At 39.2% G+C, this 19,941-nt stretch overlaps 1 protein-coding gene across 1 annotated transcript in view; it reads right to left on the bottom strand.

Moving 5' to 3' along the window:
* The window catches only part of HSPA12A (heat shock protein family A (Hsp70) member 12A), a 77,955-nt gene that overhangs the window by 38,811 nt on the left and 19,203 nt on the right, over positions 1-19,941 (bottom strand). Inside the window, exons 2-5 of the mRNA XM_054036121.1 lie at positions 16,601-16,686; positions 11,321-11,448; positions 2,681-2,867; positions 1,779-1,883 (exon numbers count right to left, since the gene is read on the bottom strand). Coding sequence (XP_053892096.1) covers positions 1,779-1,883; positions 2,681-2,867; positions 11,321-11,448; positions 16,601-16,686 — 506 coding nt within the window. The remainder of the gene's footprint in view (positions 1-1,778; positions 1,884-2,680; positions 2,868-11,320; positions 11,449-16,600; positions 16,687-19,941) is intronic.

The raw sequence follows: 19,941 nt of genomic DNA, 5'->3' as shown, positions 1-19,941 counted from the left end.
ATATGGCTTTGAAAATGTAGGGACAGGCTGGTGTCTTCTCTCACAGCAGCCATAAAGAAGAGAGATAATAATCAAAGAGAATAAATGAACCCCATTCAAAGAAAAAAGTAGGTTAACTATCTAACAATGAGGCTGTTTAAGTGACACTTGCCTGAACGGAGCTTTAGGGACAAATTCTTCCCTAGCAATCCCTGTACAGATTGCACTGGTTTATGTGAGTCCAGAATTCAGCTCTTAATTCACGATCCTGAGCTGTACCAGTCAAGCTGTGGGTATACTGTTCCCCTAGGGACAGCAAACCTGGTCATTTCTGTGATGGGCTGGATACTACAGAAGATGCTTTCAGAGGGGCTAGGGTGCACCGATTATTATCTATAAGGCAAAGGGCTGGCAGAGCCTGGGAGAGATTGTCTGGGTGGTTAACACACTGGTGGTGTTAGGGAGCTGACACCTAGTGAAGCACAAACAACACTCTCTCTCTCTCTCTCGCAGAGTCAGGAGAGTGACAAAGTAACTCACAGTCTTGGGCACCCCAAGAAAAGGTTACAGTAGCATGAATTGTTTACCTAAGAAATGTCTTTTGTAGGACAATACATGCTGTATAGCTCCTCACCATCAGCTAGGAAGCAAGTTACAGGAAGTGTGAAGTGTTGCAGTTTTTCAGTATGTGTTAGGGGAGAATACAATTCCACTCTCTCTAATTGGTGAGGCTCATGTTAGGAATTTTGTTTTCTTTATTGCAAAGAAACCAGACCACTTTCATCTTTCTTATCTATAAACATCAGCCATGTTATTAGAAAAAGCAAAAACATAAAGGGTGGGCACTTACGTTTGAAGTAGAAGTGATGCAGGGGAGGCAAGACATTAGAATAAGCTATAACAGATGTTACCTATACTGTATCTCCCTAATGCTGGTGAGATTTTTTATACACAAACATTCTCTATAAGGGACAAAAAACAACATCTGCTTTCTGTTCGCAACTGGGTGAAGTCTTCCCCATGTAGAGAACCAGACCAAAGTCAAGGCACCATATATGCTCCCAAAATAGGGGACTTGAGCATCTGTATAGGGGTGAATTTCACCCAAAGGGTGCACAGAGGTTTAGCTGTTTGACTCTGACTAAGAATCATACAGCTAAAAGCTAGTAAAGCTTTGGAAATTCATCTCCATTAGGGGACAAATCCTGCTCATTTGACTTGCTTTGACTACTCACTGCAGGCAACTGGAGTTTTGTGTGAACAAAGATCAGCAGGAGTTATAGCCCTAAGAGGTTAGAGTACAATCTCCTAGACAGGAGAGAGCCTTTAAATGAGTACAGAATATGGAATGCCCCAGCAGCAGGAGAATCACAATGAACAGAGCCAAAAGAGGCTCTCAGATGTATTACTTCTGGAGAGTTACATATACAGATAGTGCCAAGCGCTGAGTTTCCTGTATTCGGATTTTTAATCATATTTTGTTCAGGCAAATGCCAAATACAAGATGATTTTCCTTGATGAGAAAATAATAGGTGTAAAAGCATCATTCCATTGAGAGAACATTCAGTCTCTGCATTGCGCTGATACCGATACATCCTCTTGTTCTCTCTGTAAGGAAGGAAATCACTTACGGCTATCCAGGACCTTTCACAGTCCCCAACTTTCCTGGACTTCCTACAGCTGCCCCACTTTGTTTACATCAAACACTGCTGGAAGCTGAAGCACGGTTAAAATTGTTGGGCCAGCATTTGTGCTAGTTATAAATATAGAGAGCTGGATAAAGGGAGTATTTTCCTTACCTTTAATGCCTGTTCCTTAAAGAACTGCAGGGCATAAGCAAATATTTCAAGTGCTTTGACTTTTTTCCCGTTTGCAGCTGTCAGATCTGTTTCCATGGTGAGATTCTAAAGGAAGAAAATAAGAGGTAAATGTTAAATTCATTTCCCATTGCTTGAGGGTAGGGAATTCTTCCTTGCTGGGACCCACCTGCTTAGGAAAACTGATGTACATTGTTTTGGTTTTTTTCCTAGGTTTTTTTTGGAGAGGGTCTAACCAACCACGGGGATTTCCTGGATTGTGATATTTTGCTGTTTTTTACAGGTCAGGTTTTTTGTACCCATCAGTTGTGGCTACAAACTGTTGTAGGCAGAACTTGATATGTGGATATTTAAATATCTCATTTGCATAAATTTCACCTGCAATTAATTGCAGCCATGAAACTGCATGCAGTCAAATAGTAACATGTCTTCCTTTTGGAATATACCACCAAGTATTAAAGGTGAATTCACTCCCGTGCAGAGGGTCGCCCTTACAGCTATGTAGCTCTTAAGTTCCTCTTAACACCCTCAGAATAGGGCTTCAGTGGTGCATAGATCTTAGACAGGCTCTCCACTAAGGGGTGAATTTCACTCAAAAAAACCAAGACAGGACAGGATGGTCTAGGAGAGGCAACTGCCAAGGTTTAGAATGGCATTAATTAACATGTTGAAGAATGTTTGTTGCTGGCGGAGGGAAGCAAAATAAAGCAGTAGGCATTACATTACAAGTTTTACTTAATAAACAAATCAATTTTTTTGTACAAGTACGAATGCTGGTGCTCCATGCCTGGCTCATAATTTCTAAAGAAATTCGGCATGGCCAATATAAAAATATGTTTAGTTACGTATAAAAACCATCGAAGCAGAGCTCAGTTATTACTTACACCAGTGGTGTGTAGCTTCATCTTAAACTTTTCAAAATATAACCAATGTTTGGATTCATTGGGATCCAGGTCATGGTAGAAATCTCTGGCTGCATAACCAAAGCTATGAAACTTTCTTTCTGGCGTTAAGAGGATAGTAGTTGGAGTCTTCTGATTGGATACACCAGGATCTCCACCTTCCCATCGCCTATGAAAAAGGTGAACCAGCTTCAAACTAGTGATAATTAACATTCATAATGATATGCTTATTAGTGCATTGTGTAAGCAAGCTGGATCTGGCAGTGGGTTACACACAAGAATTTCACATGCGCAGACTTGGATCTGAATCCTCTTTAGGCCAAAAGTGAATGTTTATTCACATCCAAGAAAACTTTGTTCCAGACTTTTAACAGTCTTCACACATGGTCATGAAATTTTCAACAGTATAGTTATATCCTTCCCTTGATGGGTATATAACTCCCATAATGTGAGCTACACAGGAGTAACAAGGGGACAACAGTATCAAGATCATCGAAAGTCAATAAAATAATGAACAAATGAAATATATATTATATACGAAAAAACCCACTACAAAAGAACATTAAGGTTGCAAAGCCAAGCACTCAGAAGTTAGGAAATGCCAAAGTTGTTGTTGCCCAGGCAACCTTAAATCAGCCCCCTTGTCAATATGCATTATAATATAGCCTTTAAATACATGATCATTTACTACCATTTCCACAAGACCCCATCAAGGAAATCCCATCCAGTCAAATGCCACCATGGAGAATTGGATTCTATCCCTGCCTCTGCCATAGAGTTCTTTTTTGATGCTGGACAAGTCAATTAAAACAAACTTTTCACAGCTGGCCACTGATTGTGTGTTCCTCATTTTCTGGGTACCTTGTTTGAAACCTTAGGGGGCATATTTACAGAAGAGCTGAGCACTCACAGCTGCGATTGAAGTTAATGGGAGCCATGTTTTAAGCAAAATGTGCTATAAAAATGATAAATATTCTCAAAAATAACACCCTCAACATCTCAATTTGGGCATCCAAAATGAGAGTACACAATGTTAGTCTTCCTCTCTGTGCCTCAGTTGCTCATCTGCAAAATGAGCATAATAATAAATCCCTACCTCCCAGGGGGTTGTGAATATAAATTCATTAATGTTTCTAAAGCACCCACATATCACGGTGAAAACACCACAGAAAAGCCTATGAGTAAGGTTAAGATTCTGTCACGAGTATTTTTAGTAAAAGTCAGTGACAGGTTGCGGACAATAAACAAAAATTCATGGAAGCCTACGACCTGTCCCTGACTTTTACTAAAAATACTCTTGGGCGGGGAAGACACCTAACAGTCAGAGTACTGCCAGGGGCTGACCTCCAGCAGCTGCCCCAGTCCCACTGCTGCTCCTGCCGCAGTGGCTGACCCAACCTCAGCCAGTGCTTCAGCCCTGGGGCCACTGCTCCAGTGCCTCTGGATCGGACTGCCAGCCAACTGCTTCGGTGACCCTGGGGCTGACTGCCAGCCAGCTGCTGCAGCAGCTTCAGGGGGGCTGATCCAATCCTAGCTGCTACTCTGGTGGCCCCAGGGCTGAGAGCTGCTCCAGCCCTGCCCCAGTGAAGTCATGTAGGTCCCGGAAAGTCACGGAATCTGTGACCTCCATGACAGAATCGTACCCTTACCCACAAGGAAATGAATAGTTTTATATTCGGTGCAGATTTGGATGGTGTGTGGAAAATAAGGTATGTCCAAAGAGGATAAAAAGAAATATTGAATAACTACCTATATATATGAGTAGTGTATACCCTGTGCACTGAATCAGGCAGGGAACCTGTGGGTAAACATGTAATAAAAGACTGCATCATAATTAGAGCTGGTTGAAAAATAAGGTATTTTCCCCTGTGGACAATTTTGACTTTTTTGGGGGGTAGGTGGGGGGGAAACAAGCAGCTGGGGGGCCTCTCAAGAGTTGTATTTTCAGGTGCCTTGGCTCCCTGGCCAAGCTATGTTCCCTCAGGATGCACCGCAGTGTCCCCTCTTGTAGAGTTGCCATGGTGCATCATGGGAGTCTCTGGACATGGTGCATTGTGGGAGATATAGTCTATCTGGGGAACACAGCCCATAGAGGAGATTGGAAGCATAAGACACCCAAACAACTCCCATGAGGCACTGAGATGACAATTCCAAACTGAGTAGTTCTGGTTTTGAGAAGAAATATTTTGGATTTAGTTTAGCTAAACACTCAATTTTCAGTCAAAAACCAGTTTAAGTGGCAAATTTTCAAGCAGTCCTAATCATAATGCATACACACAAGGAGTCCAATTTGAGGTTGCTCAAGCAATCTTATTTCTGGCATTTCCTAAATTTTGAGCGCATGACTTTGTGACCATAATGTTACTTTTTTCTGTGTAATTTTATGGTTATGTAAAGAAGGCCTCTCCCTCTCAGAAGAATCAGCAGCACTGCGTGTCAATGTTATGTATACAGGGAGTGCAAACGCTTTTGACTAAGCCTCTCTTCTACAATTGTCTCTCTGCCTTTCTTCTTCCCCTCATCCATCAAGCACCAGACTAGACAGTCTGACCAGGCTGGTCAGCTTTAGGGAGCAGTGAGAGCACAAGGGAGACAGTTTTCTTGCTCTCAGTTCCTGTGCCTGGCACTACATCAACCCCCAGCCACTTAGAGGAACAATTTAAAGGGAAGTCCTGTTCAGCCCCTGCAGGCCTGGGATGAAGCATGTGCATCTGTTCTATGGGGACAGCAGCACAGGTGCAATACAGTCACACACAGGGGCTATGAGGGGACTGTAGATGGAATCTTTGGAGGATTTAGCTACTGAATTCTAAGCCATCTCTACTGAGCAAGTGCAAACCAAGACTTTTCAGTCTTATAATTTGCCAAATTTGGGCAAATTTTCATGGGGACAGAAAAAGTCATATCCCTGACATCAAGGCCTCCCCTGCTGTGAATTTTCAAGTCCCTGCTCCAAAGCATGGGGACACTAGAGATTTCAACCAAAAAGTTGTACATTTTTTTTAACATGGCAAAACAACATATTTTCCCTCACTCTCATCCTCCGAGACAGCTGAACTATTTTTGCTGAATTGGGCTTAAAATCCAGTTTGAGGCAGACATGATATGGAAAATTTCAGCCTGAACGGTTAGCATTTGGCAAAGTTATAAGCAACTGAGAACAGGGTCTTGTAATAGAAGTCTTGGGCTATGTTAACTACAGGCTGAGCTAATTCCTCTGCATATAAGAGTATATTCAATTTAGCATGCTTTGTTTTACCTATTGTATATTTTATCTGAATTGCAGTACTGATCCTAGGAAAACAAATTAAAATATAAAACGAATTATAGCATTTTTCCAGTTAAAGACCTTTTAAAAAGTGGATCACTGACAACTCAGTTCTTATTGAAGTATCACTCCGTGAGCAGTTTAGAGAAAGAGAGCACAAGGTAGAGTCAACTTTTCTTCATCACACCAGTGCCCTGACAAGCAGAGAAAGATTGCGGTACATAAATTTACCGCACAGTTCAGGGGACACTCCCACTGGTCTGAAAGAAGAATAGTTATGATGGGCAATGGAATGATGTCCATCTCCATCTTTTAGGAGAGATTTTGCTCAACACATTTGACCTGCCACTCAGCTGATCAGTCCTGGCAGTAGAAAATAATGAGCAATGGCAAGTAGCAAAAGATCTGCTCTGATTTTTCATTTTATCTTTTGTGCCTTGCCACTTGGGGCTTATCTGATGAACTTCAAAATCTTGGGTCACATGTTAAAGGAGGCAAAAGACTCCAATGTCTGAGGTAATAGAAGAGATAAGAATCCAACACTGGGATGTAGACAAAATGAATAGAAAAGACTGTTCAACCAAAATGTTAAAGTCCCACACACCAGATATAAGTCCAGGGAAGCAGAACGGTATCATTTTGAGAGAGAATTCACAATAATTCATTCTGAGTCATTTCTGGAAAGTTCCATTAATAGAAAATGTACTCAGGAGCTAGATAATGACGGTCCTGTTTATTTTCTTTATCGACAGGTGCATTATGCCTCTTTCTGGATTGAATATACTTAAGCTGCAGCTAAATTGGCACCCCAGCATGCCACTCCATATTATGGCTGAGATTTCCAAAGCCACCTAGGTGATTTAAATGCCCAATTCCCAATTGTTTCTAATGGAAATCTGGCCTTCAAATCCCTCAGGCAGCTTTAAAAATCTCAATTTACATCTCAGCTCAGACATATAAGAGGCAATAAATAAATATAATGGGAAGTTTGACTTTAGTTTTAATAATAATACAGGCCTTTAAAAAGACTCTTATGGCATCTGTTCTCTTCTAGCGAAGAGAAGCTGTGGTCCCAGGGACTGAGTTAGGTTACCTGTGTTCTACTCATGATTCTGCCATTAACTCACTAAGGAAAATTCTGGCTCTGTGGAAGCCTATAATGGGAGCTTGCTACAGTAAGGACCTTACAGAAATCTCGAAAGAAACACTGAGGAATTAACAGGACTTTACAGGCATGAAGTATTGTAACCGGTAAAACCAAAACTAAAATTATGCAATCAAGATAAATTAGACACTGATCTAGCAAAGCACTTAAGCACATGCTGAATTTGAAGCACTGAAGTCAATGGGACTACTTACATACTTAAATTAAGCACATGCTTTAAGTGCTTTGCTGGATCAGTGCCTAAAAGTTTTTCTTTGTTTGCAAGTATTGGAGCTTACAACAAATAACAACTGGAGTCAAAATGATCATTTTGGTTTGCCTGCCAATTATATTTTCCATGCATATAGCATGCCACAATTCTGCTGAGATCCAGTAACCTAGTAATCTCTATCATTGAAATGCTGTGGTCTGCTCTTGTACCAAAGGAGGAATTTTTAGTTGAAAGTCAAAATGATACTACTTTGAGACATTTTACAGAAAAGCAGCTTTGTTAGAAGGTAGCCAGAAATCCAAGTGTCTGGAAAGGATCAATTTTAGACAGGCAGAGAACCAAGATTCTTAACAAGGAGAGGGGACAATGTATCACTGGTGTGTTGCATTTTAATGTAAACATTCTCAAGAATGGTTCAGTTGGAAGTGACATTTCCTGTGCTCAAATATTTGTAAATTATACTACTTGTAACCCTAATTATGTAAATATTTTGAGCTTCTTAATACCCTCTGAACTACTGGTTGTCAAACTTCTTAACCTTTTAAAATTACGTTTTTTCCTTGAACTTCATAATTTCATAAACATGTTATAGCTGGAACGGGATCATGAAACACTTTCCCCCAAATTCTCTATAGTAATTAAGAGACAATGAAAGTAGAAATCTATAGATATGAGTTACTGGCAAGAGCATATTTCATGTACTTTCTGATCAGAACTTCATGGGTGAAAGCACAGAGTCAGTAATTTTTGTAAGTGTTCTTGTTATTAAAATACTAGTTATGCCACAACCACATTTATTTTCCTTCAAATTTTGTCCTTCCGATTTGGTAAACTTGTTCTTTCTAGCTTGAAAGAAACATGGCTTCTTCCTTTATTCCTTGTTTTGCACTAGCATGTAACATAATGTCTACATAGATCCATGTCACCATAATAGCATGTTGTTCCCTTGGTTGGCACTGGATTTCTCTAGGTTCTATACAAAATAATTTCTCAGAAGGTGAGTGGTAAAGTGATATTTAGGATTTGGAGAGTATTTTCCATCAATTGTACAGCAACTACTTTTTAATTGTCTAACCCTGCAATAACATCTGCACTGGCAGACCTCTGCAGCTGTATGGAGCCCTATGCTTTTAACTGGGTTCTGCACAAGTACAGGGTGCGGGTCCAAATGCAGGTTGAGGACTTAAGATACAACAGGTCAAATTTTGGGCCTAAAAGTTTGGATGGTGTCACTACCTAAAATTTCCACAGTATGTTACAGACTTAGTTAAAGATGCTAAACAGCAGTGGGCTGCAGGCACCACTGTGCTATGGCTTTGTAAGAATGGCCCTGTCGTTAGCACAGTTTGGGATCACTAAAGTACAATCTCAGAAATGCTGTTTCTTCCTCATCCTCAATATTTCATCCAGATCCCTATTTTAACAATTAAAATTAAGAATTTAATTTTTCATTTTAAAACTAATTTACTGTCAAAAATGGATATGCAAACTTACTACTAAATATGGGTCCAATTCTGCCTCCCATACTTCTCTCTGATGCTTGGTATTTACCTGTCCCCAACTGGTAGCACCAAGTACCTTTTCATGAATTGCATTGTGGGGTTTCTTGAAGGACCATTGATGAATGGGGCAGAAAGGCTTTTTACCAACTGTCCACAATCAGGACAATCTGCAGATAGCTTCTCTGCTTAGAAGAATTACAGCATGTCACATTTGGTTAGCAGCACTATAGCCCTTTCTACTCCAATTTTCAGACTTCCAGAAAGATGAATAGTAAGTTGCCTCATGCCAAAAGTGATTGCTATAGTTAATACTTTCATACACTCAACTGTCCTAACCATTTACCTTTAGGGCTGAAATTTCCCATAATTTGGTCTCTGCACAAGGATACAATTTACGTTTTCTTTTCTTTAAAGAAAGATAGTTTTAGTAAGACTGAAGTCAATTTTGTTATGGAAAATGAAAAAAGAAAACACAAAACTTTTCCTAAGGAACTCATTTTCCAGTGCTCTTTTCCTTTTTTGCATCCATCACAGTAGTCTTTATCTGTAGGGAGGGATAGCTCAGTGGTTTCAGCATTGGCCTGCTAAACCCAGGGTTGTAAGCTCAATCCTTGAGGGGGCCATTTAGGGATCTGGGTCAAAAATCTGCCTGGGGATTGGTCCTGCTTTGAGCAGGGAGTTGAACTAAATGGCCTCTTGAGGTCCGTTCCAACCCTGATATTCTATATTTGTGATCACATTATTAGATGCATACTTATCAAATTTGTAGGGGGAAAAGTTGTATTGCATTATATTATTTGAGAAACAATATGTAATCACATAACTAATAGCTATTTTGTATGCATACATGCATATCAGTGGTAGAATTAAGCTTCACTTTCGCATTTTCTGACTTTTGAATGCTCAACAACCTTAACATTACATTACCAGGGTTTATAGCAAAAAAAAAAAAAAAAAAGTAATAAATGTAAATGGCCCAAATCTTCAAACACTGGCCTCTGTTTTTGAACCAACAATTTGTGGGTGCAAATAACTGCAGTCAAAAAAATGTTGTGTGCACAACTGTATGCAGGCATAATTTAGGTAAGTGGCCATACCTTAGACATCTACATTACTTGACTTACGGATGCACCATTCGACTGAGAAGACCACATCCCCTTTGCCCTGCTCCAGATGGAAAGTTGCCATAACAGGGGAAGAGGGAGTCCAGGGATACTGGGGAATCCCTAGCTTAGCTAGCTTTATGCCATTTGCCTCCTTGCACCTCCGGCAGAAGGGGCATCTTAAGGTGTGTCTTATTTTTATAGACTTTCCCCACTTTTAAGTCAGTTGTGGTGTTCAATGGTCACTGCAACTGGTTGATTCCTTGCTGCTGACCTTGGAGAGTCATAGCCACTCTGCTTCCCTGGTAGAACCTTCTCTCTCTCTATCCACTTCCTCCTACTGAGATGCTAGGAGAGGTAAACTTTGCCCCTTTAAATGAACATTCACAACTTTCTCCTACTTATTTCAGTTAGGGTGCACCTACTGTTCAGAACTGCAAACTGCACCATTTCTTAAAATTTAATTAGAGCATCAGAAAGCAATGGTATTTCAGCTTAAATGCTTCTCTTCCGTTTGAAAATATTTAAGGACACCCTTAGCAGTAACCATCATTGTTCTTAGCTCTCTTAACCCCCTCTCCCCCACATCATTCTGCAATGTGGAAAGATGAGGGGTAAAGTTTTCAAAAGCGCCGAGTAACCAGATTTTCAAATGCATCCAGCTGAGCATTTTTGCAAATCTGGCCTCTTAATTTACGTGCCTAATTGGGAGCTGAACATTTCTGAAAATCTGTCTCCAACTGTGGGTGCTGAACATCTTGGAAAATCTGGCCCTAAGTGACTTAGGGGCCTAAGTCACATTTTCAGAAGTGACAAGCTCCTAGGTATCTAGGTCTATTTTGAAAATGGGACTTAGGGACCTTGGAAATTTTTGCCCACGGTTTCTAAATAATAAGATGTGCAGACATGCCAGCTTGTACTTGCCAAATTCTGTATGATTTGAGGCAAAAGGACAAGGGCCTTGCACCACCCCATATGCAGTGATTTCTCTATTAGGCACTTTGGGAAATGCCATTATTACTTTTATAAATATGCATGGTTCATTATGTTAATGTGGATAAGAAAGTCATGACCTCCACAGTTATAACTGCTTCCGGAATGCTTCTGTAAACTTAGCCCGCAGATTCCTCCTTTAGTTCGCACCATTTTATAAAGCTGAGCAATAAGTCTCAGAGAACATGTTTATGTTTATGATTAAAGCAATTAAAATAAGATAGGGACATAAGAGAAATTTTCACCATGACAGGGGGTTTTCACATTGTTGGCTGTATACAAATCCAGTCACTCCAAACCCATGCTGACCTCAGATGTAGCAACTGCAGATAATATACACTGTCACCATCAGGAGCTCAGTGCTGCAATGCAGCCCTTACCTCATTACATGAATACATTCTGGCTCCTTGGTGAAGCTGTAGGCGTAGCCACTGGATGTCGTGCCAAAATCAATAGCCACAACAACAAGGAATGACTGCTCTACAGCGTCATTTGCATCAGAGTCCTTCTGTTAAAATAACAGAAACAGAACAGATTTTGAGACACTGTTTAGAGACGGAATTGTAATCTGCCCTACCTTTCAGCGGCTCTGAACTGCAGCAAAGCATTCATCTGTCTCCTGCAGAAAAGTGCGGTCCCCCAGAACCATATCAGTAGGTTACATCCCTTGTTGGGCATGGAAATGCAATGTACATCCAAACTAACAGTTAATTCTGGTACCTTTCACACAAATCCAAATGAATCAGAAATCCTTTCATGTTTACTTCCAGTAATAGCTGAGACCTACATGGCTAGCTACCAGACTTTCAGAAATGTATTAACTGAAAAACATGTTATACCTCTGTGTATCATATATGGAATACATGAGAATGATATAGGGTGACCAGACCGCAAGTGTGAAAAATCGGGACAAGGGGTGAGGGGTAATAGAGGCCTATATAAGAAAAAGACCCAAAAATCGGGACTGTCCCTATAAAATTGGGACATCTGGTCACCCTCTAGTGATACCATACATGGAATACAAAGTAGATTTAAAAAGTTATATAAGCATGAGTCTGGATTGGTAAGACTGCTCAGAAATGGTGAAGCCAGGAGGAAGGTGTGCAGGCCAACCCAATAACTGCTAGTAAAGCTTTATACTGCACCACAGCATCACCTATTGCTGCATCTTTTATGGAAAACCTATTCTGGAAACATTCTAGAGATTGTATTGGAACTAATTCTACTATCCTGCTACCTATCCCTCTGCCTGTAAATCCATGGGCCTTAGTTACCATCAGTTTAGTTTGACAAGACTCAGAGGAGAGAAAATGTTTAACTGATGAATTGAAAGCATCTCTAAAAACATCTTTAAACAGCTTTTCTATCCATAGAAGCAAGTGTGGAGAGTCCCACAGGAAAACCAAGATTCTCCCCTTTCCTCTGGCATACAGCCCCCATTCCTAGCTTTTTGCACTTATGAAATATCAGGCCTTTAACTATTTACTGGCATGAAGCTGAATATTGCTTGTTCCAGGCCCTGGGCCACTGTCGTTTTGTAGGAAATAGGAAGAAATATTTTTGTGGCAGTTTGATATTTTTTTAAAGAAAAAGGCAGCTACTTGAAGCTGCTCAGGGAGCTGGACTGATGGAATAAATCTTGGCAGAGATAGATTCATGAGCAGAGTTTAAGCGAGGTACATGATCAAATTTTACTCATTGTATGTTTCTACCATTTATCACATAGTTCTACCATTTGGCCATAGATTTTGCCACCATGGATATGGAAATATATTGTATTGTATACAAAATGCAAAACTTAATTCAACCTTAACTATGCAACTGCAACCAGCGCCTCCAGAATATATATACACACCTTACACTTGTTAGTGCCTTCCCTTCAGGGGTGTGTCAAAATACTTTATAGACACAGCCTATGTTTTTATTACATTTTAAAGGGACGCAATCAATTAGATTGTTCAGCTTAAAAAACCTAGAAGATGACCACTCACAGAAGTTCTTGTCCTAAATTTTCAAAACTGACAAGTCATTTTGGTGCTTAACTTCAGATACTCCTAAAGCACCCACTCTGAAAAATCAGGCCTCTTTAAAGTGTCTCCAGTTGAGCACCCAAAATCACTAGTCACTTCTGAAAATTTAGGTTGAGCTTATGTCCCAGTTCCAGCCATGTATTCTCTTTTTTGCAAACCCATCATTGCAAATACTTAAACGATATCACACAACTTCCACTGAGAGATTCATAGTTAACACACCAGAATATAAACACTCTTATACTAGTATCGCTTTTTACTCTTATACTAATCACCTTTTTGTGTACTGTGCTACTCTCAGTAACAATTTTATCAGCCCTTTACAGCTGACTGCAAGGAGCAAGGCAATTGTCACAGTAAACTGTAGTTGCAAGCTACAGCATAATTAACAAAATGTATACAGCAAATGATACTTTACTAAATTGTCCAAAGGGACAAGCTTAAAGAGATTTAGTCTACATACAGATGCTTGGTTCCTTAACTGTGATTTAAACTTTCTACGCCCTTTGCCACTTACCCATCATCAAAAGCCAAATGGAATGAAGAACTAGCCATCTCATTGATGCACAAAACATGGAAACATTTGGCCTCTTATCAAATGAGGCTTTAAATACGGCTGGGTGGATTGATTTAAATCAAAGCAATTTAAATCACCAATTTTAATTATGATTTCAATCCACAAGCAGGAAACCTTAATTTAAATAATCAATTTTAATCATGTTTTGCATTTGTATTTTTTAGTTATTTTCCTAAAGAAAGGGTGATTCCTGTTGGCTGGTAACTGTTAAAACATGTTGATTTGCAACTAAAGATAACCTTTACGTGAAATGCAGTGCTAACCAGGAGAACACACTATATCCATACACATTGTTTAATGCAGTTAGATAGCGTAACCTACATTTATTCGAATTCTTAATTTTTACATTTTTATTATGTTAGAAAATGGTGAATGATGCATTATTTATTTACTAGATGATGATTTTTTACTTGTGATCTGAGTTGAGTTCTATTTGGGTGGAAATTAAAATTTAATTAAAAATGCACAAAAACAGAATTTTATGTTTTGGATTATATAAAATCTGACTGCATAAGACAAAAAGTTTATCAAAACACATTTTGCATTTAAAACTAGCTGATTTAGTAAACAAAGGAAGTATTATCTGTAGTTAGTGAATTGAACTGATTATTTCTGATCACAATGTCCTTCAAGATAGTAGATCTCCTCCTCTCTTAGTTTTTATTCATATACTAGAAGAGAAAAACAAGTTTTTTCAATTCCCAATTGGTTTCTTAGCTTTGAATGAACTAGTCACTGAACTAAACTAGCTGAATAAACAGCGATGAAGGAAATATTCTCTCTCAGCCTGCAGAAGAGGTTACTGCTGTCAAAAAGCTGGGTTAGCACCTCAACAAACCCTGGTTTCAGATGCTTAGCCAGCAACTTCCACCAATTCAGTATTTTGACCTTCTTTAAAACTTGGCAGCATACATGTTCTGCTTAATATTATTATTTGTATTTAATGTAAATGATTTTAACAGATTATTATAAATTCAGGCCCTAACCTAGATTGTCAATTTCAAAATTTTCAATAGTTCATTGTAAAAAATAAACACACCTGTATTTAATTTAAATAAAAAATATTTTTATTTAAATTAGATTTATTTTTTATTAAAATCTGATTGATTTGATTTAAATCAGCTTTTACCCACCCTGAAATAGGGATGGACAAACAGGCGGTTATTTTGAGATATTCTGATTCAAGGGTCTCCATATTCAGTAGATATTCAGACCCACCATTCCTTCTTTCATTGAAGCCCCTGGATCCTAGTAACTGACTCCCTCAAGGACCACCTAGGTGCCGGGACTTGTTGGAGGTTGGTGATTAGGAGTAAGGTCTTGGAGTTCAGAAACATGAAGATTTGATGGGTAAACTGAGTATCAGGCATCTGGATATTTTCAGAGAGCTGTTCGGAAACACTGCTGGCTGCATAGGGCTAATGATGTTTGGGCATTCTGGAAAATGTATTACTCAGTTCACACAATGGGCTACCTGATCTTCCCTTCTATAAAATTATGCCTTCTTAGTCTAGAAAATGACATTCCCCCACAAGCCCTTTACATTTTACAGAACAATGTCAGTGTAGTCTGTGCTGTAAATAACTAAGACCCTGCCTCCAGGGGCTTCCTATTTACAACAGAGAACACAGAAAAGAGCCACACCAGGGATGACCTGATGAAGGACTAATCTCAAACTTTGAGGATTCTTACCCTTGATTTCTCTAATTATACACTTCACTGGCACACCATTAAAAGACTTTGCAGAAGTAGTGCATTCACAGGACAGATAGGAGAAAGAGGCAAAGAGTGGGAGAGTTGGACTATGGAGCCGTGGAAAAGAATGCAGAAATCTAAGCAGGGGCTGAGCTGTGAAAAACCTTTAGGTAAGTATTAGCAGCTTTGAACTTGATATGCAAAGCCAGGCGAAGCTGGGAAAGGGATTCTACAATGGCAGTGACACGTTCTGAGCACCGCTGTTTTGTGAGTAGAATGTGTAGTGCATTACAGTAGAATGTGCATTGCGTTACAGTAGAACCTCACAGTTACGAACACCGGAGTTACGAACGTATTAGGAATCGGAAGTACGCAATCAAGCAGCAGCAGAGACAAAAACAAATACAGTACAGTACTGTATTTAACGTAAACTACTAAAAAAATGAAGGGAAAGTTTAAAAAAAGATTTGACAAGGTAGAAACTGTATCTGTGCTTGTTTCATTGAAATTAAGATGGTTAAAAGCAGCATTTTCTTCTACATAGTAAAGTTTCAAAGCTGTATTAAGTCAATGTTCAGTTGTAAACTTTTGAAAGAACAACCATAACAATTTGTTCAGAGTTGCGAACATTTCAGAGTAATGAACAACTTCCATTCATGAGATGTTTGTAACTCTGAGGTTCTACTGTACTTGTGTTGGCAATCCCTGGGGCTTAGCTATAAGGGGTGGAATATGTCAAATAAATTAATGTGATTTGTGCTTGTGGAGCAGGAGGTGAGGGGAAGTTAAGATAGGTTAAAGAATCATTCTTTAATGGAACTTTTCCTGCCCACTTAGGGTGTTCCCCTCAGGCAATTGTAAATGTTTTATTTTTCTTTGTTATGAGAGAGGGAGAGAGAGATAGAACAGAGAGAGTGACGCATATGTGTTGAGATCCCATTATTATATAAGTCACTTTTCAGAGAACGGGGAATATTTCAGTGATTGCTCAAGATCAGACAGCAAGAGAATGACAAAGGTGGGGATAGAAGGGATTGTTTTGTAGTGGTAGTGGACGGGCTTATGCAGATGAGTGTCACCTTCCTCTACATCTGTCCTTATATATTTTGGATGAAATTCTGGCCCCCTTGAAGTCAATGACAAAACTCCCATTGACGTCAATGGGACCAGGATTTCATACTTTATCTCTTCTTCTTGAGCTAGTGGAATTGCTCCTTTAACTTTCTGTATATAAGCCGTGAGTTCTGTAACTGATGACCAGGAGACTGAGGAGTCAGGAGTCCTGAGTTCTTATAGGTGGGACAGGCAGGAGAAAATAATGTCAATGCACTGTCCAACATATATCCTATATTTCTTACCGCAATATGAGATGGAGACAATGGTGTTATTCCTGGGTCTCCTAAACTTTTAGCCGGGGATGAGTAAGCAGGTGTGGAAACTGCATCTGAAAGAAAATGAAAGAAAAGAAAACTCTTCAGCAATTGGAGCATACAAAAATGTCTATGCAGCAGAATAAGTAGCTCAGTATAAGAGTAGTTTGCTCTCTCCACCAGTGCACAGTTTGTCTGTTGTGACAATCCTACCATTAAAGCAAACATAAAGAAGGTAAATTCTATAAAACCAGGCTCTATGAATAATTATGGTATATTATTTTGGTTTTATAAACTACACCTCTACCTCGATATAACGCTGTCCTCGGGAGCCAAAAAATCTGCGTTATATTGAACTTGCTTTGATCCATCGGAGTGCACAGCCCCATCCCCAAGGAGCACTGCTTTACCATGTTATATCCGAATTCATGGTATATCAGGTTGTATTGTATCGAGGTAGCGGTGTATTAAAAATATTGCTGGTTCTTTTGAAGATCTGCTAGTTGACATGTGTTCCAAGTCAGGTGGGGGCTGTACTGACAGCTAATTTATTATTTGAATCTTCTGATGAATCCACACAGTTCATCCAAATCCCATAAGTAATCTGGTATAGCAAGCCTTAAACTGAACAATCGCTTCTAGTATCTCCACTGATGCCACAGTTTACAAAGTTGTGATTTTGGTTTTGAATGTTTATTTGAGTTCCCTGGTTGAGCGTCCTCCCATATTATGCATCATTTTTTAATGCAACATTATTCAGAAATCTCAGCAGACACAAAGAGCTGGTACTATGTGCACCTCCACTAATATCTTACAGTTAAAATTTGAGAATTCCTGCAAACACAGAAAATGAACACAAGATGTGAGATCGAAAGAGACTAATTTCAATAGTAAAAGAGCAGTTTAAATCAATTTGACAATTCCGTAGGAGCAAATTGCAATTACTGTCATAAGCATTTATTCTTAAACTTTCCCAGTGCTCAGTTTCTTCTCTTTAATACATCCACAGTGAAACACATGGTACAGCTGTTAGTAGTGCAGCAGTAGTGCTCCCAGCTGGGAGGCAGGAAAGCACCATTAATGAATGATAAAATAATTCTTTGGTTTTGCATACAACATTTAAAATCTTACTTAACAAGCAGAATATCAAGTACTTTGCATAAATACTGAAATATACTATTTTAAAAAATCATTAAATATTCTTACCCTCACTCTCAGAGCTCAAAATGTACCGTGTCAGTCCACTTGTGGTAGAGAACAAAGGGGGTAAAGGCCAAATTTCTGCTCTCAGATTAGGACAGCACCTCTCAGGCTGCTTAAAATATATCTATATTAGATGGTTGTATCAGCCACTTTGTTCATCTGTATAAATTCCTCCGTGTTCCAAAACATGTGCATCTTGCAATACATACTTGTATGTGTTTGTGTTAGACTTGAAAGGGGCATGTTCTGGCCAAGGTGGGAAGGAATTAGCACCCATGTTCCTCCTAAGGTCTTTTGATACTTCAAGACTGACCTTTTGAAGTCAGTCAGTACGAGTCTTTCCCTGATGTGAATGGTCTTTAGGATGCTGACTTTGTAGGAAACAAAGTATTCTTTTCAGCTATTGGCCTATGTGTTTCTAACATTTCTCTGTGTTGCTACCTATTATCCCTACCTGTCCAAATTCCTGTTTTAGTGATCTACATTCCGTGCATATGCGCAATCACAGACTCTTACTGTGTGTGCCTTGTGTGAAACAAAGAAAATCCTATGTGTGAGTATACAGCTTCCTTTGTTTCCCAGAGAGCAATTGATAAGTAACCTTTTGATGCACTCACTATGGGGCAAATTCATTCTTGATGTAACTCCATTCAAGTCAATGTAGTTACAGTAGGAATAATTTGGTCCAAGAAGTCTATAAATGGGGGAATATAGACACAGATACAAATGTAATATCTAATACATAAAAAATGCTGAGCTGAGAACAGGGGGCTGCAATAGAAAGTAGAAAATGTTTACAACAGAGAGAAATTGATTTATATGCTTTCATTTACCAAAATGTTTAAAATCAATTGTCCATGAGTCTCAGCCACAGAATGTCTTTCTAAGGACCTGATCTACAGATGTGCCAAGCACCCACCACTCCAGTTAAAGGAAATGGGAACTGCAAGTGCTCAGGACTGCTGAAAAATTAGGCCGTTGGTCATTTTAAACCTGCGAAAATAAACCCACCACTGCATCTGAGCATGTTTAAAAACACACAAACAAAAACAGATCAAGTCCCCTATGATGACCACGTTGATTCATCCCACCAGCACCACGTGCCGGCAAATACCCGAGTAAATAGAGAAACCTTATAATGAGCCTTGGGCTTTACTGGACCAAGAGAGGGAGAGAATTCCAGAGCCTGGAACCACCTTGCAGGACTCAGTTCTAATATAGCAAACTGAACTTTTAGTCAAAACTTAGTATTTATTGTGTAAGTGCAGCATAAAGAGCCATTCTAATTTTGCTGCAGGCAGCAGTTTCATTATGACATTTACAAACAGTATAAATAATTTGATGACATTTCCTAATGCTACTGAAAAGCTGTTTGCAATGACGAGGAAAACTTTAATAATCTGAGTTATGGCATAACAAAGTGGCACTGATATTACCAGAGAGTTGCCATGCGAATGAATGAATGCAGTTTATGATACCTGGGAGCTAGAAAAGGTGTTTATAGAAAGAGGCTGCAGGAATCTAGCCTCTCACGCTCCATTCATTTTTGGATTAATAGTAAATGTTTTCATTACAAGTACGGAAATGATTTGCTAACCATTAATGATTAGTTATGTGTAGGAACTTTGTAGCACAAGATTTCATCTATCAAAAGGACCCTACTGAAATGTTTTAAAATATATTGGGGTTTGCATATTTTATTTTTACAATGTTAACCTCAGACCGTCCTTTTGGGGGAAATATTGTGGCTTAATTTTACAAGTCTGGTCCCAATAGCAGAAAAGACAGTGAAAGCTTAGAAAGGTTCTAGTATTTGGGAATGTGTTTTGTAGCCACAGAACCCTGACTGAGAGTTTTTACGAAGAAACAGGGAGCAGGAAGAAGAGGTGGTTAATAAGAATTACAGGCCACGTGGTTAAGCTGCAATAAAAGATGAAGCCAGAACTTGCGGGGGCAGAGGGGTGTTTTCTCCATTAAAAAATCTTTATTCTGGATAGTGCCACGAGATATAGAATAACAGTCCTTTTAAATGGGATATTTATAAAAGAAAATGTTAAATTATAGACCCAAGAAAACAGACATTCACCCAGTTCAAGTTCCAGCTTCATCTCCCTTGTTTATCAGGG

This window comes from Malaclemys terrapin, chromosome 7 (genome assembly GCF_027887155.1).
Source record: "Malaclemys terrapin pileata isolate rMalTer1 chromosome 7, rMalTer1.hap1, whole genome shotgun sequence".
In the NCBI taxonomy this organism is placed as follows: Eukaryota; Metazoa; Chordata; order Testudines; family Emydidae; genus Malaclemys; species Malaclemys terrapin.
This window is presented reverse-complemented; position numbering and strand designations above follow the sequence as displayed.